This window comes from Poecilia reticulata, linkage group LG10, assembly GCF_000633615.1.
Source record: "Poecilia reticulata strain Guanapo linkage group LG10, Guppy_female_1.0+MT, whole genome shotgun sequence".
NCBI lineage: Eukaryota > Metazoa > Chordata > Actinopteri > Cyprinodontiformes > Poeciliidae > Poecilia > Poecilia reticulata.
The window spans coordinates 15,226,755-15,250,437 of NC_024340.1; the positions used below are offsets into that span (position 1 = coordinate 15,226,755).

General features: G+C 38.5%; 2 protein-coding genes across 9 annotated transcripts in view; one reads left to right on the top strand and one right to left on the bottom strand.

Annotated features, from left to right (window-relative positions):
• Nucleotides 1-10,339, top strand: part of mcf2a (MCF.2 cell line derived transforming sequence a) — a 22,957-nt gene extending 12,618 nt beyond the window's left edge. For 4 of the 6 annotated variants that reach the window (XM_008420731.2, XM_008420732.2, XM_008420735.2 and 1 more), the window contains 14 exons: nucleotides 55-170; nucleotides 1,024-1,093; nucleotides 1,181-1,273; nucleotides 1,547-1,639; nucleotides 1,788-1,913; nucleotides 2,013-2,234; nucleotides 3,574-3,666; nucleotides 3,808-3,886; nucleotides 4,331-4,394; nucleotides 5,905-6,005; nucleotides 6,399-6,511; nucleotides 7,556-7,668; nucleotides 7,803-7,906; nucleotides 7,994-10,339. In XM_008420731.2, the coding sequence (XP_008418953.1) occupies nucleotides 55-170; nucleotides 1,024-1,093; nucleotides 1,181-1,273; nucleotides 1,547-1,639; nucleotides 1,788-1,913; nucleotides 2,013-2,234; nucleotides 3,574-3,666; nucleotides 3,808-3,886; nucleotides 4,331-4,394; nucleotides 5,905-6,005; nucleotides 6,399-6,511; nucleotides 7,556-7,668; nucleotides 7,803-7,906; nucleotides 7,994-8,034 (1,428 nt within the window). In that variant the 3' untranslated portion in view covers nucleotides 8,035-10,339. Of the gene's footprint in view, nucleotides 1-54; nucleotides 171-1,023; nucleotides 1,094-1,180; nucleotides 1,274-1,546; nucleotides 1,640-1,787; nucleotides 1,914-2,012; nucleotides 2,235-3,573; nucleotides 3,667-3,807; nucleotides 3,887-4,330; nucleotides 4,395-4,658; nucleotides 4,841-5,904; nucleotides 6,006-6,186; nucleotides 6,290-6,398; nucleotides 6,512-7,555; nucleotides 7,669-7,802; nucleotides 7,907-7,993 lie in introns of those variants that run through there. The other 2 variants (XR_534684.2, XM_008420734.2) reach the window with 2 other exon arrangements.
• The window catches only part of f9a (coagulation factor IXa), a 24,811-nt gene continuing 9,337 nt past the window's right edge, over nucleotides 8,210-23,683 (bottom strand). Inside the window, exons 1-8 of one of the 3 annotated variants that reach the window (XM_008420738.2) lie at nucleotides 14,516-14,853; nucleotides 14,262-14,437; nucleotides 14,166-14,190; nucleotides 13,950-14,063; nucleotides 13,078-13,212; nucleotides 12,682-13,001; nucleotides 12,462-12,585; nucleotides 8,210-12,155 (exon numbers count right to left, since the gene is read on the bottom strand). In XM_008420738.2, coding sequence (XP_008418960.1) covers nucleotides 11,566-12,155; nucleotides 12,462-12,585; nucleotides 12,682-13,001; nucleotides 13,078-13,212; nucleotides 13,950-14,063; nucleotides 14,166-14,190; nucleotides 14,262-14,437; nucleotides 14,516-14,612 — 1,581 coding nt within the window. In that variant the 5' untranslated portion in view covers nucleotides 14,613-14,853 and the 3' untranslated portion in view covers nucleotides 8,210-11,565. Of the gene's footprint in view, nucleotides 12,156-12,461; nucleotides 13,002-13,077; nucleotides 13,213-13,949; nucleotides 14,064-14,165; nucleotides 14,191-14,261; nucleotides 14,438-14,515; nucleotides 14,854-23,683 lie in introns of those variants that run through there. The other 2 variants (XM_017307095.1, XM_017307096.1) reach the window with 2 other exon arrangements.

Genomic DNA, 23,683 nt, shown 5'->3' on the forward strand with positions numbered 1-23,683 from the left:
TTTTGTCACCTATATTTGTTCCCTGAACACACGCTGCTGCTCTTAAAAATGCAGGGTTACAGAGCTGAAATGGATAACCCAGCTCTGTCGGGGCTTCTGCCGCCAACACTACGCAGCAAGAAAGACATTCTCTTTGGAAACATGCCTGAGATCTACAACTTTCACAGCAGGTGTGTTTTATTAACGAGTCCCAAAGCAGAGCAACACTGGTGCTGTGTCACATTACTAAATGATTCAGCAAGGTTTTAACACCTACTGCACATTTAGTAAAGCTTCCTGTCTTAATTAAATAGATAAATACAAAAATACAAATATCATGGCTATTATAATGAAATTGTCCATACTTGTCAGTTCCAGTGAAAAACAACGTTTTTTTATAAATGCAGCTTTAATTTCACTTCAATCTTAATATCTAGATTTATTAAGAGTAATTTTGCTTATCGCTACCATCTGAGTTGGAATATTAGTTAAAAGTTTTAAACTTATCAAAATAATTTTCTGTACCAGTTATTGATTTTTGTCATTGCGGCCAAAAAAAACATATTAAAAGATCAATAAGTACAATATCTATTTGAAATTGTTGTTTCAGAGTTTCTAAACTTTAATCTTTTGTTGAATATCGGTTAAATCATGTATGTACCTGTTAAACATACAACACATGCAACACAACATACCTTTGGCCAGAGTGTTAAAAAATACTTATTAATAAATAAGGTAAATACAATAGGAAAAAAATTACAAATTAAGTAACACAAACAGGTTAAGCTAAAAGCAAAATTACCACATTATAAAATCAGCAGAATTAAATTAACATTAACGAGACGACAACTTACTGTTCAAGCTTCATCGTGAATAAAGTATCCAAAAGGTTCATTCATGACTGCTGTGGTTGAAGTGGAGATGTATCAGTTTCTGCTATTATTCTATATCTGAAGGCGAAGTTACAGGATATAATTCATATTTGTTTAATTTGCTTTGTCTTGAGAATAAATGTGCTGCTTTTTTATCTTTTTGATAATTCAGAGTTTTCTTACAAGACCTTGAAGGATGTCTGGAGGCTCCTGAAACTGTCGGAGCTTGTTTTCTCCAGCGGGTGAGATTATTAATACTTATTTTAAAAAATATTTTATTATTTTTCTCCTTTTTTATTTAAAAGTGTATTTTTTTTCTCGATCTTCAGAAGGAAAGCTTCCAGATGTATGAGATGTACTGTCAGAATAAGCCACGTTCTGAAGCGCTTTGGAGACAATTCTCAGACTGTGCCTTTTTTCAGGTAAGTTGTTTTACTCTTTTGTTGTCTGGAGAAACTTTAAATATTTAAAAATTGCTATAAAATGTCTGTATTAAATGAAAACAACTAATAGTAAAAATAAAAAAAAAGAACATCAAAGAAATATTTCAGAAAATATTTGAGTAGCCGTTGCACAGTTTGTGTTTAACAATGCAAATAAATAATTTAAATAAATGTGATTTCAATAAATGTGATTAACTCAGTAAGTTAAAACCAGAGCTGTGTCTCATCATCATGTTTATCTTCCACATGCAGGAGTGTCAGAAGAAGCTGGAGCACAAACTGGGCCTGGATTCCTACCTGCTCAAACCGGTTCAGCGCCTCACAAAATACCAGCTGCTGCTCAAGGTTGGAAATTCATGAGCTGCTTTATTCATTAAACATACAATTTCCAATTCCAATAAAAAAATTAATCTAATTTAAATATCTTAGTTTTAATATTTTATGTGATTTTATGTGCGTCTTCTCCAACATGTCTGCATGTTTATACTCTCAGGAGCTGCTGAAGTACAGCCCGGATTGTGAAGGCACTTCTGAACTGCAGGGGGCGCTGACAGCCATGCTGGATCTGCTCAAGTCAGTCAACGACTCCATGCATCAGATTGCCATTACAGGATACGAGGTTAAGATATGATTTTTCTTCTCCTGTCGTAATTTCTGCGTTGTATTTAATTCTGTGTTTTATTTACAAAAACCTGGAATCCTTCCCTCTCCACCTCAGGGGGAGATCTGCGAGCTGGGCCGTGTGCTGATGCAGGGCTCTTTCAGCGTGTGGATCAGCCACAAGAGAGGCCCCACACGCATGAAGGAGTTGGCTCGCTTCAAGCCAATGCAGAGACACTTCTTCCTGTATGAGAGGGCTCTGCTTTTGTGTAAACGCAGAGAGGATCACGGAGACGGCAGCGACAAGACGCCTTCCTACAGCTTCAAGCACTGTCTGAAGGTTGGTGTGTGCGCTGCAGGCTGCTTAGGATCGGAGTGTTTGGCTGTGATTCACCAGTCTTGATTGATGTGTTCCCATCAATCATCACAATCATGAGGGAATTCTTACAAGGAGAAGCCAAACACATTTAACCTCTGAATGCTGTTATTTTCTAAAACTCTCCTCCATCATAATCTATTAATTCATGGATGATGCAACGCCTTGTGTTCGCACCTCTTCAGTTTGTCAAAATCAAACTTCATTGTGTTTAATTGTGGATTTTGTGTGATTTAACACAAAGTAGGCCATAACTGTAAAATGGAAGAAACATTTTTACAAAAATAAATCGTAGACAAAAAGTGAACCTATGTGGAAAATTTTTAAGGCTTTTGAAAGTTTAACTACGTATCTTTGAAGTTAAATAAAAATAAATCAGCAGACAGCGCACAATAATTTATTAGCGTTAGAACATCACAAACACCACGATCCAGCTTCTTAATTTGAAAAGTTTATATATATATATATATATATATATATAAATGCATTGAGTCTCCAGAGTCAATAGCCTGTGGAACTAGTTCTCTCAGCTTACTCTAAACAAACTCTCAACAAAGTTTATGAAAATTTACTAGTTAAGTTACAGCTAAAGGCAGATGGCTGTATTTTATTTAGGTGGATCAGAGTAAAGCGGCTGAATGCAGATCCATGAGAAGTGTTGAAGACACAGAGAGCCTTAATGTTTGATGCTTAAATAACTAACCAACATTTACTGCATCTGAGGGAATTCGCAAAATTCCTATTGCGTAAAATTATGTTGCAGATAAATGTGCAGTCCTCCCAAGTACAGGTTAATCCTGGACGTTGTCTTTCTAGATTAACAGACTGCCACACGTTTCAGACATTGTTTTATGAAGAATCTTAAATCTATGGATTATTTTCTTTATATTTTCCACTTTTCCACTTTGTGTCTGGCTCTCATAAAATCCTCCAAACATTCATTTCCCTTCACTAATAACATACAGATGAAGGGAAGCTGTTTGCAGATGACTCAGATCAAAGTGGTGTCTGTCTTGGTGTCTTCAACATGGAGCCGCCCTCCTGGCCACCGAGCAGGATGTCTTCCTTTGACACACTTTTTTTTTTTTTTTCATCTGTTGATGTGCAGAGAGTCACATCTGGTGTATTATTCTCACCAACCGCAGATCCTTGATTTATTATTGAGGATGTGGGAAGGAAGCGCTGTGCGACTGAAAGAGCAGGAGTTTCTGGGTTGAAACGGGACAGACGTGCTGCGTGGTGTGACTCTGAGGCGTTGTTTGTGTTACTTGTCCTAAACCTCCTGGTGTCTGTCTTCGGGCAGATGACTGCTGTGGGGATCACAGAGAATGTCAAAGGCGACGTGAAGAAGTTTGAGATCTGGTACAGCGGCAGGGAGGAGGTTTATGTGGTCCAGGTAAGAGGTTTGATTGTGTTAAGTGATTGATTTTCAGGCGACATCTGCATTTTAAGCACCAAAATGTTACAAAATAATGAGAATCGTCAAATAATCTGAATATATTTGTACATAAAATGGGAATGGTTTTAAATTTTTCAGGCTCCCACAGTGGAGGTAAAGATGGCCTGGCTCAATGAACTCCGTCGAATTTTGACCAACCAACAGAAGCTGCTTAGAGGTTCGTCAACAACCTGGTGTATTAAAATGTAGAAAAGGATAGAATATCCTTTGTTGACCCACAGTGGGGATATGCAGGTGTACCAGCAGCATGGTAAATGTAAATTGAAGCATGCATATTCAAACTAAGGTAAGAAATATAAAAGTATGAATAAGAAGCAAAATAAAGGCAAAAAAACCTTTATTTTGACGGTTATGCTAAAACAAGATTTTAGATGTGTTTTCATATTTTCTTAAAAATACAATAAATTTGGCCTTTAAAGACACTAATTAATTTCCTATGCACATACACATGTTAACGAAATGTTTAAAATCATAAAATTAGAGCTCGGATTTTTCTGCCGACACATTCCTTTCTTTCTTGAAATAGCATCTTTGAAGTCTTTTTTTAGAAAAAGCTCTGTGCGTGTCTCCTCACACCCAGCTGCTCCTCTCCTTCTCCTAGACGAAGCGTATCAACACGGCCCAGTGGCCGAACACATGCAGCTCTCTCCTTCGCTCACTGAGAGGTCAGTACCTTTTCCAAGCTGTTATTGTGGCAGGAGCGTGAATGTGGGTTGTATGAGCATAAAAATATACAACCATTTTCAAAGCACAAAGGCACCTCCGTGCAAGACTATTTGCTTTGTCATATGAGATCGAAGTTTTAGTGAATGTGATTTCTTTTTCATGTTGCCATGGGGACTTTATGCGAGCAGGCAAAGGCCCGTCTCTGTTCATGTTCACTGCTGTGTAGTTGCCTATCCCCACTCCTTCACATCCCCCCCCTGCAGGGGCATGCGGCCGTCCAGAGGGGCCCCCAGGGGCTGTCTGCCGGGGCTGGACTTTGTCTCTCTGTCAGCTGATGTGTTTGTGTGCCTGCGGTCCCGGAGCCCCCGTCCCTGGAGCCCCAGGCAACGGCCCCGGCCGCGCCCCCGCTGCTCCCAGCGCTACTGACCTGCCGTAACGCTCAGTGGTAAACTCTGCCTGGCTCGCCTCATCATGGCATGAGGACAGGAAACCCTTCGCTGCTGTGTTTTTGCACTACTAAACATTTTCTGCTCCCCCTTACTTTCCTACGGCCTCCATTGTGGTTTATAACTCATTCCACTTTGCAGCATCCTCCATGGCTTTGTCGCTTTGTATCAAAAACTCCCAAACTTTTTTAGATTTTAGAACTGCTGTTTTGCATGCTATGCAAAATATGAAGTTTTAGTTTAATTTTATTAGTGTTTTGTATTATTTCATCAAGATTGGACTCGTTTTTTTTAGGTAAGAGCTTTCCAAATTTAGGCAGGGAGATTGTTCTTCACTGCAAAACACAAAATCCTTCCAACTAGTTTCTTTTGCAAATATCTTAGTACACTTGAAATAAGACAAAACTAACTTGAAAGTAACTTTTCAGCAAAATATAGGAGCTTCTTTTAAGTCCCTAACTCCTTTTTATTGATGAAAACGTACTGGTTCCACTGGTAGATTGTTACACTTATAACTAGATATTTTTCCACTGTAAGTTAAATAATCTGCTGGTAGAACTAGAACTTTCCATCGACATTAACGACTTAAAACAAGCTCCTATTTCTTGCTGAAATGTTAGATTTATCTTATTTCAAATGCACTAAGATATTTTTGCTATAAACTAAATAATACTTGGTAAGTTTTTTTTGTTTGTTTTTGCAGTGTTGATCGATTGATTTATTAACCAAGTAGTTAATAAAGAAGACAATCAATTTCGTAAATTTGGATTCTTATAAATCGAGACCAGATCTCAGCTGTTGTGAACACGTGACTCCTGAGGGATCACTCCGTTAAAGTTCTGTCAATTTTGCTTCCTGCGTTGAACTGGCAGGCTTACAAATGGCTGCCTGGGCTCTGTGTAACCTGGCTGGTGCATATTTGGTTGTGGCTGTGTGAAAAACATGAGGGCAGAGCTGTAATTGACAATTATCTGTTATAAAGCTAACTCCTGAGGAAGACATTTATCCTGAGCATGACTGTGATGTAAAACTGTTGTTTTTTTTTATTTGTTTGTTTTCACAGCAAACAGCAGAGGGCGTCAGTGAGCTCAGAGGACACTGAGTCGGGGAGGAGCAGCCCAGAGGCCCAGTCTCACTCCCCTAAACACCAGCCGAACCGTCGGAGTGAGTAAAATGCCTCTGCTGCAACATTCATGTTTTATAATCAAGTAGATACTTAGTAACAAAATCATGGAAATCAATTTTAGGGGAGCTGATGCCCAACATATTTGCTTTGCACACTGCTGCAGCGCTGATTTGCCCCGCCGCCATAAACTAATTTAGATATTTGACTTTTCATCCCCAGCAGTTCAGGTGTACTTTGACCTGAAGAACCAGGTACATCGAGGACTTTGTGGGAAAAAGCTACTGAGATTAGCTTTTGATTCTACATTCGTTTTAATGTCCCAGTAAGTTTTAATGTCAACATAGTTACTAAGTATCTACATGGTGCTGGTTATCGTGCACTGCAGGAACAAAAGGCTTTTTGAGAAGCTTTAGCAGAACGTCTGTCTCCAGGTTGGCCCGGAGCTCATCACTCGGTAGACATATGCGAGGGTCTGGAGGAGTGGCCTGGAGATCAGGACGCCTTCCTCCCACCTGAGACGGAGGAGAAAAAAATGGTCAAACTGGTAAGGGAACAAAACAAAAAAAAAACAGTAGATTCCTGTTTACATTGTCTTGCAAAGGTATTTGCTCCCCTGATGTGATAGACAAATGCAATATAGCATATACATGATGCATGGTTTTTAAAGTTCTTTTACAATCAGCATTTTTAAAAGTCATGTGCATTTGAACCACTTTTTGCAGCAATGTATGGTATCGCATCTGGAGATTTAGAGATCTTCCCATTCTTCGTTGCAAGACAATTTAAGTTCATTCAGGCTGCAAGTAGGATTAGGATTTGGACTTTGGCTAGGCTACTCTAATGAATGTCATGCATTTGCTCTGGATGCCATGCAGTAGTACAGGAATCTGCAAACTTTATATCCTAAAGTGCCATTTCCACTCTCTGGTCAGCCAAATTAATTTGTTTAGCACCACAAATGTCAAAAATCCTAGAGCAGGATTTTAGATAAATGTCTGCTCTAGAAAATTTGCTGTCATTCTTTTAAAAAACAAAATTTTATCTGTATTTCTTCTGATTTAATTGAAAGATGAACAGAAAATTTAGCAAAAAGAGGACAGACCTTTTTTTTTCTTTGGGATGGAAAATGATGCAAAAGGCACATAGATTCCACATAATTTCAATTTTCAGTATAAATCTGTTTAACTAAAAGTATACTGGTACTTTTAGTGTCATTCTCTGCAGAAATTTGATGCAAATATTGCAGGAAAAACCAACAATCACATTTCACCATGGAGATGTGTTCAGGGAGATGTGCTTCACTTTTTCACCAAACAAAACAAATAATTTTCAAAACTGACAACCCCAGCACCAGATGTTTTCTTTATTCACTAAATAATTTAACAAACTACTTTTATCTCTATTTTTAAAATAACAGCTTTTTTGTAGCCAGATTTATAGAGTGCACAACTAAAAGTTATCCAGTCAACATCTGAACTGTGAATCTGTGCTGCATGTCCCGTTACCATGTGTCTCTTGTATGTTTTGAAACCATACAGTTTTCTGCTTTTTTTGTGTGTGTCACTAACTTTTTAAAAATCTGATTTAGACTCCAGGCAAGTACAGAGCTGTGGCTGACTGTCCCCAAAACGGACCAGGCAGCATCATCATCAAACGCGGAGATGTCATCCATCTACAATGTGAAGACAACAGGGGGCGCTGGTGAGCCTCACTGGAATGTTCAATAAACGAGGCTCAAAAAGCCTCTAAAAACAATGAAACTACACAAAATGCGCTGTATGTTCATTCATCCTATTTCTCAAAACAATTCCCCCATTCATCATGGTGGTGGAAAGGCTTGTGAAAAATCTGAGTCGGCAGCAGGAGGGCTTCATAGCAGCTGCCAGCCTGCAGCTCATTATAGGAAGCAGCAGCCACGAGCGCTCTCCCAGACTGGGAGGTAAAGAAACGTTATCTTCTTTGCTGAGTCATGGTTACCGTTTTATTTTGATTTCTTCTTTACAAAACCTGCGCTTTATTCTTGCAGACCGCGGGAACCTAAAGGTGAGAAAGCTGAGCTCCCCATAGAGAACACAGAACAGAGGATGAATCTCATGCTGGATGATGAGCAGAGGTGGAGCAGACTGAGTCATCGCTGTCTCACAGCTGAGGCTGCCAATATCTCCTCTCCTCTTAGAGGCTGCTTCCTTCAGCACACTTCACTTCTTTAAAAGAAGAGGCAGAATCAAGTGAGCCGATTTCCTCCCTCGGTTTTTATTTTCGACCTCCTGAACAGACGTTTTCTGCTCATAAGGATCAGAGTAGATATCACCTCAAAGCCACAGGAGAAGTTAAAGCCCTACTGGACAATCAACGGTTGACCTGGCTCACGTTCTTCCCACTTTTTGATGGGTGATGATAACTCTTGTTGTTCCGGCGCTTCCTCTGCAACATATGCAGTCAGCATGTGAGTTTGCCACTGCAGCAGTGTCTCATGTGACAAACTGTGGACTCAGTGTTTCCCAGTAAATACTTGAGGTTGGCTCTAGGAGCTTGTCTTTCTGCTTTGTTTCAAAAGGATGAAAGCCAGGATTTAATCCTTAAACTGTTTTACAAATTGCATCCTTTTTTAAAAAAACTTTTAATGAATTTCATGTTCATGTCTGTGTAAAATATTATTTTTTCCTCATGTCGCCACTCTTCTGTACAGTTAAGAGTTTAAATGCCAAAACGTGCCATGCCTTATTGCCTTTTTATTCCTGCTCTTTTAAAGTCTTTCTATGTACTTTTTCTTGGTTCTATCTGACCTCACAAGACATCATCAGGCACTTTAAAAAGGTGGCTTTGTTATGTTTCAAGGCCATTTATCATCATTGCTGCATTTAGGCTTGTAGCTCATGATAGATATTATTCTCTCAAATTGAGAACTATGAAAGTAAAGCAAAAACGAAATAAGAATGCAGTTAAAAGTTGCTGAAGATGGATGATGCTATGGTTTAATGCCAAAGGCAGGTGCCACTGCATGACCCAGTGACCACCCAAAGGGAAAGTGGAGAGAGTAATGTGAGTTCATGAAGTCAAGATCTGTTTGCCGATTTGTAAAGTTACGAGGAGGAAATAGAATGACATGTTGTCTGGGAGTTTGTAACTTGGAGACTTAGCAAACCTTAGCAAAACGTATCGAAGTAGAAATGCTTCCAGATATTTTAAACTGCTTTTTGGTTTTCATAAAAGTGTGTTTTAAATGTACTTATCCCATTTGAAAACCAATGTAAAAGCTCACTGTGATTTATTTTTTTATTCTTTCAACATTTTTAGGTATTCCAGCCATAAACTTTGTTGATCTTTGGCCTTTAACTCCAAATCCACCTGCTCTCTACTGAATGTGCTCTTTGCTTGCTGCTTTACCTCTTTCACTGTGTTTCCGTTATTCTTGCTGTGTTTCTTTGTTTACCCCTAAGTGTCTGAGGGATTGGGAATGCAGGGGATACATTACCCCCCTGCATGGACGCCAGCAGTTGGCACTTGAAGGAGGATATTGTAAGACACTGATTAACACGATAGAGACCAGAGGTAACGTGTTCCTTGGATTTACTGAAGATTTCCTGAGAGGTGACTGTCATTCACAGCACAGACGAGAAGGATGGAGAGAAAACGATGCTGCGCTCAATCAACAGAAGAAAAATGAATCCTCTCTCAGCATTATAGCTCAGTAACTCTTTCCTTCCCCGTTAAAAGGGATCCCTTAGAACCAACATGAAATTTATATGCTTTGTGTTGAACACTTAATTAAATATTGATTACAGACTTATACGATTTATCACATCAAATTGAGTGGCTGCGATAGGCTGTTGTTGAAATGGGAACGGGTCCAGAAAGTGGCAGTGACTGCTGCACACCTCGCACCTCCTCAAGAGGTAATTTCTTTATTTTCCTGTCATATTGTGAAGTATCTGTTCATTCCTAAGGAAATCACACCTCCATATGTTTAAAGAAGCTATGCATAACTATTTAGACATTTAGTTAAAGTGATGGGACAATATCAAGATGGTTTTCCTTTTTTTTTCATCCAAAATGCTGCACAATTTGCACAGATGTCGCTACAGAAGGCAAAAAAGTTGCTTGAATCCTGCTGAGCCATGTAACATACGCTTGTTGCTGAACATTTTGTTTTTATACTGAAAATGCATGGCAGTTGGACATTTTATTTAATTTTGTTTTTTAAAATGTCTTTGGTTCTTTTAAAAGTAATCTAATAATATTAACATATACACTGCAATAACAGTTTTTAGGGTAGCCGAATTTCATTGTTAACACAGTGGATGTAAACTAACATGTCTGTCTTCTTGTTCAGAAAAACATGTAAATAAATCTATCCTGGATATTTTTTAAATTGTTTGGAAAGTATCTGAAGCTTTGGCCTTGAAAGGTTTGTTTTCTTTCAGCTGGCTGCTGGCTTCTGCTTGATGCTCTTGCTGCTTTACTATTGTATAAAGAATATATTTAGCTATCACAGTTTATTTATTCTTAAACTTACTCATGTTTTTGTCCTTATAGATGTTTAGAGAACTGTAGAAAAAAAACACTTTGGGGCCCCAAAGTGGTTGATTGGGACAGACAGAAAAAAAAAAAAAAAACTTCCCTTTCTCACTGTTATGAATGTCAACTTTAATTGGAAACATGTTTATTTTTGAGTTTTTGGCAACAAACACTCCAGATGGGTGTAGGACAGGGATCTGCAACTTTTACACTCCAAAGAGCCAATTATGGCTTCATAAAGGTAAACAAGGCTCACTTACAGCTGCAAATGTAATATGAGATATTTTAAATATCAAATAAAAACTATTATTAAAGAACCAACATTTTAAAATAAAGAAAAATGTTGAAAGTTTTGTTAATAGTTTCTTCTGTAGCAGATCCCTGATGTGGAGTGAAGCGAATGACAATTACAGTTATAAAGTACGGTGGAGGATCTGTAATGCACTGGGCCTCTTTTTCATTCAAATTCTGTGAGAACGCTGTAGAGTTCATGGCATTGGCATCACAAACTGCTTTAAGCAGCATCATTATTGAGTCCTTACTACAAAACACACAACAGAAGTGATTGACCTGAAACACATTCAATATTCTTCCAAGACCAGAATCTGTTACAAACCCTGAGAGGTGATCTGAAGAGAGGACCGTAGAATATTAAAGCATAGAGGTCAAACTCCACACCCTGACGACCACCATCCTGTTCACCAATCAGGTTCTACCAAGGTCTGCTTGTGACCCAGCCTTTGGATCAAAACGATGCAGGACATTAGAAGTTGAGGACTGGAGTTAGGCACATGATGTAAAGAGAGAGCATAAAAAAGAATCCAAAAACATTTTACGATACGACTAAGTGCTTTTTGTATTGCATTAATATTTTTTTGTATGGTATTAACAGCAAAGTTATGAAAATGGATCGTCTCGTACTTTTGTCTCACTGAAAGAAATTTAAGTTGGATTCTTCCATTTATTTTTTCAGTGTCATCCTATACTGCTGTAATGAAAGATTGATTTATTTTTTAAGGTGATTTGTTAATCGATGTGCCAAAAACGAGGCCTGTGCTGTACATCAACATCCATGCACAGTCATGAGTCTGGGTATTCCACATCCAAAGCCAGCCTGCGTTTAGTTACACTTATCACGTTCTTTATCCAGCTGTAGTAAACAGAAACCCGGGTGTACACGCCGTACTTCCCTTCTTTTGCACATTCCTCCCCCCAACTCACAATCCCCGTCAGGAACCAAGTGTCTCGGTAGCTTTTTGCGTGAGGACCTCCGCTGTCGCCCTGGCAGGCATCCTTGGCCACGTCGTAGAATCCGGCGCAGAACATGACAGGAGTGATCCTTTCGTTGCTGCTTTTCTTACACTCCGTCTGATCTACTAGGGGAACCTCGACCTTCTGCAGAATGTTGGACGTGAACCCCATGAAGCGAGTGCGGCCCCAGCCGCTCACCGTAGCCGGGGAGGGCTGCTTCACCAAGTCCTCGATGAAAGCCATGGGCCCGATGCAGATCGGTCGGACTGCTGCTGAGAAGCTGATGGGCTCTTTGAGGTAGAGCAAGGCAATGTCATGGTTGTATATGTTTAAGGTTGCGTTGTAGCGTGGATGGGGGTGTTCCTCCAACAACTCGTAGTCTTTCTCTCGGCCCTCTGTGATTTCAGTGTTATGTTCCCCTGTTGGCAGAGATTTGATATGAATTAAGCTCCATACAAATTAACCACCATTTGTGCTCTTATCATATGAAGCACAATTGACAGGAATAAATAGAAGAAGAAATTTATTTGTTCTGCCCAGTTTCTGCCCACCTGGAAAAAAAGCCACTAAATAAATTATTTTGTTGCAAAGACTCTCACACCAGAAAATCCAATTTAAAATTGAATAAATGTATTTATCAGGGAAGAAAAGGAAATGGAAACGGCTGTGTGGTTGCAGATATTTAGCTTTAAGCAACAGCTCAGTGTGTCGTCTGTGATTCTTACCCACTCTGACCGAGAAGGAGCCGGCCGCCTCCCTCAGACAATGAGCAGCAGTGATGACCCAGCGCTCTGAGAGGATGGAGCCCCCACAGAATAACCGACCACTGGGTTTCGCTATCAGTCCGACCTGGCAAAATAAAACTGATGAACGGACTGGGGGGCAGAAACAGAATGCTGTGCAGGATGCCACAAGGTTCCTGGTATCTGTGCGTCTGAACAGTACCTGCCAGGGAATCTCTCCTGGAGTGACTGACCTCCCACCAACTATACGTTTGAAAGGTGTTTGTGACTCCGAAGAGGTGTTTTCAGAGTGATTGGATTCCCCTGAAAGCACACCACTAAGAGACTGATTCTGACCAAAGTCATCATAGTCATACGAATCCAGATCTGGCTCTGTGGTGCTGGCTGCTGCTGCTGCTGCTGCTGTGGGCGTCATGTTGGTAGGAGACGTGGCGTTCAGGTGGTCTGGAAGCCCGGGGTTGTAGAAAGACCTTACGACTGGCTTCGCAATGGTTAGTCCAGTTTTCCCACAGGGGAATTCAACTGGTAAAGAAGGAAAAGATGTTTTAATAAGAAGAAATTCTACTTTTTCTTGATATTTAGCTGTTTAAATCCAAACCTGTTGCTTCACAGCTGACCCCATCCGACATCAACTCGTATCCTGTTGCGCAGAAGCATTTTGCCCCAAAGGTTCCTATCGTGCCACAGAAGTGCTTGCAGTCTCCATTGTTTACGTCGCATCTTTTTTGTAAGACTGTGTAGACAAGAAAAAAACAGGCGTGTAGGCGTGTCAAAGCTTCTGCTTTGACACGCCTACAGAGGCCTGACGCTAAATCCTTTAAAATTGTCTGAGAAGTATAGCATTTATGTTTTGTAAACTCCCAACAATCAATACTTTGTAAAATAACTTTAGGAGTTTCAAAGATAGCTTTGTTTTTCATCAGATTTTATAATGAAGTTATCTTTCATTTAGCAACACCGACCAGCTTGATCCTGCCACCAACATGGTTCATCATGGACTAATGTGTTCAGGGTGATATGCACTACTTATAAAATGTGGCATGTATTGTATTATTTAGGCCATATTGGGTCTCATCTGCGTTTATTACACGCCTTGTGACGAACCACACTTTGTATGTCTGTCGTCATTAAAAAGTATTATTTTGCTACCTTTCATGCTGCGAAAGAAACAAAACATTTTCAGTTTGACTGCAGCTCACAGAACGTTCAGTCGTTGCTTTCAGAACATTGAGAAAGACAAATAATCCAATACTGTCACCTGAAACCAGGCTGATGCTCAATCTGAGGCACTGATTCAATTTAGAAACAATTTAGAAACAAGAGAAATAGTTTTTTTCATTTTTTGACACTGATGCCATGCTGTAAACAAATTTGGGTTGTATGCCAGAGAAAATCTAATTTTCTTAGGTAAAAAAAACAAACAAACAAAACAAAACAAACTTGAGTCCAGCTAAAGAAAAATGCACTGACCGATCTCACAGTTGGTGCCAGTGAAGCCAGACACACATGTGCAGCTGTAGTAGCCCAGATGGTCTTTGCATGACCCCTGGTTCAGACATGGGCTCGACGCGCACTGATTGCCATCTGAAGAAAGTCAAACACAGGATTTTAACTCTTTGTCATCCATGTTGTCCTGAAATAAGCACTTCCTTCTGCCTAAAATATCAGACTGAAAAGATCCCTTACCTGCATATCTTGACCAAAATGCCATCTAAAACACAGAGTAAGTCATGACCATGGTCACAAACTATGAGAATTTGTTCCAAATACAATGTTACTCACAGTCTTTTCATCGTTCTCAAATATCTCCCTGGCTTCTTCCAGGTTACATTTCTCTTCCACACATTCTCTTTCCAGGTTTCCCTGCAGGATCTCCTCGAACATCCCAGTGTTCTCACGTTTGTGTCTCCTGAGGAAGCTGTCGGCTGTCTTCTCAGAGAGGAGCACAGTGTTTGGAGCTAGATATAAAACACAACACACAGACTGAGTCTTCTTATCACCACTTAAAAAAAAAATTATAAAAAGCTATTTAATACCTGCGGAGCCAAGTTGAAAGTCCAAAAGCAGCAAAGACAGAAAAGCTCGTGCCATCCTAACTTTTAACGTAAATCCAACACAAACCCTTTGGGCCATAGCTCCAAAGTACAACTCTGTGTTTGCACACTTGCCCTCACGATTTGATGGCTGCTTGTTCAGAGAAAAAGAAAAACAATCTGCCTGACTGAGTCAACATCCATGTGAACGGAAAATGGCAGTTTTCACCACTTTGTATCAAGTGTGTTTGCTGACAAATAATGACAATGAAACAATGTGGAGCTACAAGTCAGTCAGGGCAGGGAGAGTGATTACTGTTACAGAAACTGAAAAGGTTGCAGGGATCTTGTGAAACTCTGTCAGGATTTCTCTTTGCTTATGGAAGCAGATTAACCCTTTGTTTCCTTCATTTTTTCTTTAAGGTTTATCCTGAACTGCTGGACCACAAAGTAAAATGCCTTAATGTCGAATAGTTTAGAGAAAAAAAATCTGCATTAATAATGAAAAATAAAGAATAAATATAGCACTGTTTTACAAATTGCTCTACGTATTTGTCACTGATTTATGATTTGGATGGGGTGTGACATGTCTGAAAGAAGCCAACCCACTTCGCATTTTCTTCATGTTCACAAGTTTTAAGAAACTAAAATAATGCACATGAAAAAGTTTGTTGGCAATAATAATAAAGTGTTTTTATTATTATTTGCGTTAGTTTTCGTACAGAGTATATACCGTGGTGACATATTTGACTAGTGGTGACCATTATGGAAGAAAAAAAACAGTTTTGTATTAAATGAATATAACTTCATTGAGGTCCAGGCATGAACTGAGTAGGACTTTATTTTAAAAAATATTTTTTTCCAATGTTGTTGTTTTTTTTCATTGAATGTTTATATTCTCACAAGGAAATGTGAATGAAATGTCAATGCTGCCATCTTTTAAAAAACCTAAAATTGAAACATCTTTAGTGCGTAAAGCCAAGCCAGGGAGGAATTTAAAAAATGTACTTTGAAGGGTTTACCACAAGGTGGCGCCTCATCACTTGTTAGATGAGGTTCACTGCAGAAACATCAAGTCTCACTTCTTTTTGGATAACTGAGCTAAATCAGTGAAGTTCAGGATATACCGTTGTCTTTTATGCTTTCAGTTTATGGTTCACATAATTTAACTAAATTCAACCAAACTGAAGCGCAGACAATTTCATCAGGTCTGTAACTTGCTCTCATCGTTCATATGGAGCAAACATGTGAAAGTGGAGAGGAACCTTTTTGTTTTAATAGAAGGAAAACTCAGCAGAACCTGGTTCAGGATGAGTGACCATCAGATGGCCACAAGATGACCTGACAGAAAAACCTCCACAGAAATATCAGTTCAATGGTGAACAGTGCGAGTCCAAAAAGTTAATGACGACGGTAGTTCTTACAGCTGTGTAAAATGCATGAATGGAAATTGACAGACCAAAAAAGTCGACATCTGTTTATTGTGCGGATATTTTTATTAAAATACATTGTAAATTAAAATAGTTTTTAATGTAAATGTGAAAACTTTGTTAAAAATGTAATTTGATTGTTTGTTGGGACAAATTCAACTCCACCAGGTCAAATCCTTGCTCTCCAGCTGGTTGTAAACGTCTTTCTTTCACAACAACTGGACACATTCAGACCACTGCACGTCTGAGTTTAAAATCTTTCTGTTCACCTTCAGAGCTTTAAATGGATCTGCCCCTATATATACCTCAGACCTATTGACCTGGCATTACATACCCATCCCTGCTGCTGTTATTCCAAGGTCCTTTTTTGAAGGGAGCTGGGATATTTCCTGTCAGTACCCAACACGTTTTATAGAACCGATGTACCTGAGATCAAAAGTGTTTATCCCCCACTATTCTTAATTTATTTGTCCATTTTAGAGAACAGCATGTAAGGCATTAACAATAAGATATGTTATATTATTTAAAACAATCATCACAAACTGAGCATCATGTGAACTTACCCCAGACTGTCTAATGTTTTTTTCTTTCTACCTGTTGACCTCACAGCCTCTACCGATCATTCAATATGGTCAGTCAATACTCGACACAATGATGCATTCAGGGACCTTGGATGCTGATTCAGCATGCCAGCTAAAGATTTAGCTGTGGTATCATTTTCTAGTCTAGTGTATAAGATGAAACCCATCACTGACTGTGGAATCCCCCCACAGGGAGTCCAAAGACCTCTCAAGTGTCAACAACTATCGACTGCGGGCGTTTTTATTTCCCTCAATCGTTTAGAGGCTAAATAATTCATGCTTGAGTAATTAACACTGTCTTCTTGATGCTAGACCTTCTCAATCTCCACACAAGACAAGCATCATGGTTCAGTAGTAGTAAATATGTTTGTTTATAACATGATTTCCAAACTTTCAGAGCTTTAAATAAACAGACTTTCGCCGCAGCTGATGCCTCCTGTTCAGCCTCAGTCAAAACAAACCCTGCGCTGCTTTCCCTGAGTCATATTTCTAAATGTAAATCTGTTGCTGAGCCTCATGGAGAGCACGTGGGCTTCATAATGTCATACTTTCCGTGCAGTCTAAGCCCAGTTTAACAGCAGAGAGGACAACGACCTCTAGATGACTGGGCTTTCAGTCTTCAGTGAGCAGAAAAAAAGACATTTTTTCTCAGTAATTTGATGATAAATTATGAAACGTGTATGCTGACTTGACTTTTTTTTATTTTAGATAGAGTGGATGTATGAATGGAGAAGATAATATGAAGCAATCTGTAGATATTTATTGATTAAAGAAGATCTCCCAGACATGTCTGTCTTCCCTTGTTCTTTAGCAGTCGGGGAGTCTGCGTCGACTCCAATTAGATTAGTCACTGCGGTGGAGGTCCGTGTCAGGGCCTCGCAGAGAGTGAAATCTCTGATGCTCGCTCTCGTCTATTGATTGTTTCTGAGTTGCATCTCTTGGGATGTGGGGGAGTTCAAGCTGCCCAGGTTTACTTTTCTCTGTTTTATTTGTTTTGGGGTTTTTTTGCACCAGGAACCTGTTATCGTCTCCAAACGGGTCATGCTTTGTTCTGGTAAAACCGTTTTCTGTTGAGTATTTTTGTGGATGTGACTCAGGAGAATCGGATAAACTGCACCACAGTTGGAAACATTGAGTTGGTGCTTTGCAAATGTATCATACACCTCAAACGTTTGCACACACTTATTCATGTTCTAATTTATTTAAACTTTTTTTTCCACAGAACAGCTGCATTGTTAGTAATTTTTGCTTGTAAAGAATTAAGAAAGTAATTTATTTAGCTTCTCCCACTTCGGAGTATAACTTTGTGTTGGCCCATCACTTAAAATAACACTTAAATAAATTGGAGTTTGGGGTTTCAACATGTTGAAATGTAAAAATGTGATCATTTATTGACAGTCTTAATTTCTTTGCCTAAAGTGCAGTTAAGTTTTGACACCAGTGACTGAAGATTTAGTTGCCTAATGGAAAATATATCACAGTTTGGAGAAATATCTATAGAAATTCTATTATTCTAGATTATTACAAGACCATCTACAAAATCTCACTTGGTGGTAAAATAAAAACAAACGCTTTAAATTACTTTATATCAAAAGTCATGCTAACATTGCTGTCAGAAAAAAGGCTCGTTTTAAAAAGGGAATAAAATATTGCAGCTTAAAGTGGCTGCACATACGTTATCACCTTCCCTCAGGCTATTTTGTCTAATTAACTAAATGCTCTGGTGCAAAAGATGGATTCCTGTTAATTACTTGCATTGTCACGCTGTGATGAACAGTTGCTTTTCGAAGGCAGCAGTCCCAGGGTGAACAAATGTCACACCTTCAGCTCCAAACCTTTACAATCAACCCATTAACAAATCACACCTGATTTAATATAAGTAGAAAAGTTTTGGTTTTTAATTAACATTTTTTTTTTTACTATTTACTCAGTACAAAAGCAATACAATAACCTACACTGCACCCCATTTTATGGCTGCATGGTTAAAATTAGACCAGGAGAAACCCGAAAATCTCCTTCTCCCCGAGCGGCGTTTGGCATCAGTAGGTAGGAAACGGTTCCTTTTAAGAGGAAGCACCCTCTGGCAGGGCCAGGCTCAGCATGAGCGGCCATCTGCCTCGTCCGGTTAAGGTGAACTCAGAGCACAGAAAGAAACGATGAGCAGAGAAAAAAGGCATCCAGCAAAAAAAGCTGACTGTTATGGCCACAAATCTGAAGCATGATGCAGCCAAATTCAAGCTGTTTTAGACATGAAGCACTTTTTAAGTTGCTTTCCGAAGAATGTATTGTCCGAATTGAATTTATTCCTTTAAGCTTAGAAAGTTGTTTTTATGTTTTAGTCTTTTAGTTTGTGATCCTTTGCTATCTTGCTGCATGATTTTAACAATCGTCCTGGAGACTCATCCAGTAAAACAGCTGAAACACTGAGTGTCTTTAAATCTGGAGTAAAACTCCATCTGCTTAGAGTTGCTTCTGAACCATCATAAATTAAACACTAACCAACATTTTGATGTGTAACGACAGCACGTGGTAAAATGTCATGTTTCAATTGTTAACTCTGTTCTATGACTTTGTACTTTTGTGTTTTTATGATGTAAAGCTCTTTGAGCTGCCTGAGTGTGTCATGAACTGTGGTTTGATGTTAGTGAGGATGATGCGGAAGACTCAGGTTATGGTGAAAATGATGGTTTAATAATGACAACGAAGAAAACAGAAGTCCAAACAAAAAGTACAAAATCCAGGCAGCACAGGTGAGCAAAAAGGCAAGGCACCCAGATACCGGTAGCAACTGGAACCAAAACACGAGGAACCAAAGGCAGGGAGACGAGACACGACTGCAGCGACACGATAAGGATCCAACAGGAACCAGGCGACACAGGTGGGATTAAATACACAGGGAGGTAATCAGGGGAAACAATGCTGGAAACAGTCAAGGGGAAGCTGTAACAACACAGAGACTCTAATCTAGAAACATACACGAAAACATCTAGTTACTGAAATGTGCTAAACAAATAAACTTGATTGACTGATTGATCCTGTCAAAAGATGACATAGCATGAACAGGAAGTGCTGGCTGCAGATCTTAATTCAATATTTCTAATTGTAAGATTGTTGTTTCTAGATAGTCCTTTCCAGCGCTAATATTGGATATTGTTCTGCAAAACTTGATTATACATTTTTTTTATGATTACGAAACTCATTTTGAGAGTGAAATCTTTCTGAGCTTCTTGAGAGCTGTGTTGCTTTTCTCCTGTTTCCATTTTTTTCATTCTTTAAAAATGTGACATTTTGCGCAGTCTGACTCTGGATCTACATTTTCTTGCTGACTGTTATGGACCTTCACTAAAACTTATTTGTCTGCTACCCAGATACCTTGGGACCTGAACATGTAAAGACAGATAAAGACAGTTACAAAGTCAGCCTTTCAATCACCTGAAGAATGTCCTAATGTCCCAGCAAGATCTTGAGAAACTCATCCATGCGTTTATCTTTAGTCAAACTGATTACTGCAACAGCTGCAGATTATTGCTGCTCTTGTTCTCATTAATACTTGACCTGTTGTCATTGTATCAACTCTCCAGACCTCTCAGGTCTTCTGGTTCTGGTCTATTCTGCATTTCCAGAATCAGAACCAGACATGGAGAAGCAACATTCAGTTCTTATGCTACTCAAATCTGGAACAAACTTCCTGAAAACTGCAAAACAGATGAAACACCGAGCTCCTCTCCAGTCAAGTTTAGAACTCTGTTTGCTTAGAGTTGAGGAGGAGGAGGAGGAGGAGGAGGAGGAGGCGCTCTGAGATCCTTAACAGAGAACCAGGCCTGGAGAACCGGGGCTGGAGAACCAGGCCTGGAGCTCCAGCCAGCCCTGACCTGAAGGCCTGGTTCTCTCTGCCTGCCTTGGAGCTAGTTGCCTTTGATCAGTATATTTGATGTATAGTTGATGATGATTATGCTTGATGATTTCGATGATGGCATTTGACAAAGTGTTTCATAATTAGTCATGATATTAAAAACAATTGTTTTATGTTTTTATCAAGGAAAGCACGGTGACATGGCTTGTTGCTGAAACGTGTTTTGCAGATAAACTTGACTTGACTTGACTTGGGTTTAGGGTTACAGAAAGGCTTTGGCAGCCAGGTTTTTAGCATTAGCGTCACTGTCATGTTGTTCCAGATAAAGATTTACTTCTTCGTCTGGTTGATTTCCTCCTGCACCTGAGGCTAAACCACATTGTTTTCAGCTTCTGAAGCTTTATAATTTTTTATTAGCAATGAAATTATTGCCATTGACATTTTGTGCAGAGGGCTGGGTAGAGTTCTGTTCTCCAGCTGTCATCCAGCTTATCCCGCTGCAGCTGCTGAGTCAGAGTTTATATTGCTGAGAATATCGAGATATGTTAAATTACTCTGGTAGAGTCTACTTTTAAAAGTACAGAAATGGAAGAGTTTGACAGATATAAAAAAGATATTTTAAAACCAGCAGGTGATTCTCAAAGAGCTCATAGTGAAAAACCAGTGGAAGACTAATGCATCTCTTGGCTTCTGTATCTTTACCCCACACATTTCTTATGATTCGCGCTTAAATATTTATTGCTGATAGGTAGGAAAGCAGCTGAAGTCCAAAGAAAAGCTTTGAAAAGTATCCAGAAACCCCAAATAACTATTAAACAAACCATTCTAACACTTCTGAATTATTGTTTAATTTAATTTAATTTTAGCTGTATTTTTCTTTCTCAAAATCCTGTTTGTTTTTCGAGCTAAATCGGGCTTTATGTGTTCCTTCTACTGTTTTTCTTCTATTGTCTTACATATTCTCATGAATGATCAAATATTGCTACTTAAAATCTATGATTGTAACATAATGTTTAAATTAGCATTTTTCTGTTTTAAAGAAACGTAGGTGGGGAAAAAGTATTCAAAGTTTAAAATAAAAATTGACCAGAAGCAAAGTTGAGAGCATTTTGTGACTCTTCAAGCTGGGATGACAATAGAGAGACATTAAAGATTACGTTTCCATCTTTAAAATGTGCATTTAATGAGTTAGAATTAAGAAAATTAATGAATATCTGTGGTGTTCACAAAGGTCATTTGAAAAATTTGAGAAATGCAGACATATTCAACATTTTTTGTTTGCAGTTCAGAGTCTGAACATGTAGAGAAATGTAGTATTTGTTTGCATGTCCGTCCTCTTTGTAGGGTCCTTCCAAAATTAATATTTTAAACCAAGTCTGTCTGGTCTCCCAATAAAGACATTTTAGAAAACTTAAACCTTTCACTTTTTACTGAAGCTGAATGTCGAACTGAACATTTTGGCAGAGAGGAGTACTAAAAATTCAATTATTTTATCATTTTATACTCAAAAACTAAAAGTGGAGATGCGCTATCAAGCCTTTCTCACAATACTCCTCTTTTAAGGTTGTGCAGTAATATCCACAGGGAGCTCTATGGAGGATGAGAGAGTCCCTCAAGGCAAACGCCTACTTCACCCTCCTCTTGATGAATCATTGACATTAATGTGATATTTCAGATAGCTTGCTACATGAATTAATGATTTATTTCTGACTTTAAAGCTGCATATTCTATGTCCTGTCGCACAAATGCCCTTTTGCGTAAAAGAAAGTACTTTTTATTGTCCTGAAGAAAGTTTTATTGCTTTGTGAAAGTATTCATACCACTCTTCTTTATTATTGAAGAATGACAGAAAGCTGCTGCTGAAAGAAAGCAAATAGGAAGTGAAGAGGAAACACAAAAAAAGTACTCTGGTCAGCTAGAACAAATAAAAACCATTTGGTTTACATGCAAACCACCATATATGGCAATAAACTAACTCTGCACATCACTTGAGCACTGAGTTGGAAGCATCATGCTGTGGAGTTGCTTTGCTTCTGCAAGAACAGGGACAGATGTCAAAGTTAAAGACAAAATGGAGTCAGCTAAATGCAGGAAAAACCCGTTGATGTGTTTTGGTGAAAACGTCATTCAGTGGATGTGGTTTGTTGCTGTAAAAGCAAATAATGCAGACTCATGGGGCTGAACACAATGCACACAAACTACACTTTTATTTGACTATTTTTGTTTCTACTTTAAATTTACGCATCGTGACATCAGGTGATACAATGACCTGAACATATGTGAAGCTTTTACTTGTTGCATTTATTTAGGGGTATAAGAGTTAAAATGGACTTAATACAGATGCATACCAATATTTTCAGATTTTTATTGGCAAAATAATGTAAATCAAATCCATGTATCTCCATACATTTCACTAAATTATAGCTTTGTGTTGGTCTATCACATGATATGTTAACAAAATGTGTTGACGTCTGTGGTTTTATAGTTAAAGTGGCAAAATGTAAAAAATAAATAAATAAATCCGAATTACACTATTAAAAATATAAACAAGGGCACAATGCAACCTTTTAGTGGACTGTAATCTATAAAACAAAGAGCTGCCTGTTTGCTGCAGTGGAGATGAARATGGTCCATTCAGGAAAGCAGAGCTGCATCAAACTTTAACGTGGAACTGCAGAAAAAAGAAAAAACTAAAGCAAACATTGAATTGTTAATGTATGTCACCATGAGAAAAGCCTACTGAGTTTTGCTTAAAAAACTTTTTTAAAAATTTAAATCACACATTTGTCTCATGAAGTGAATATTTTTTGCAAAACAAACTTGTGATATTATTTTTGTTTAACTCAAAGTTTTGCTTGTGATTCTCACATGACGTCGTGGGCAGGGCCCAAAATCACAACAAAATATTTCTGATGTGTGAAAATAAAAGTTTATGTTTGGCAAATAACTTTTTAAGTTACAAGACAAAAATGTGTTATTTAATTTAAAAAGGTTTTTTAAACAAAACTATTTGTTTTTTAAAAAAGAAATCATTACAATTCCAAAAGTTTTGATTACAATTTTATTTTACTTGACTGAGGTTAGTTTTTTTTTCCATTTAATAATTGGGAAACAAATTTAACTTCATACTCTGCGAACCAGACCCTCAACTTAAAATCTGGGTTGAGTTTTTTTCCCTTCATTAATGTCACTTTTATTACATTCATTATATCTATCATGGTATTTCAGGGTGAATTATTTTTAATTCTAAATGAATATCCTTGTTGGACTTTTATTTAAGAGTTATTCTCCTTCAAGATACATTTAC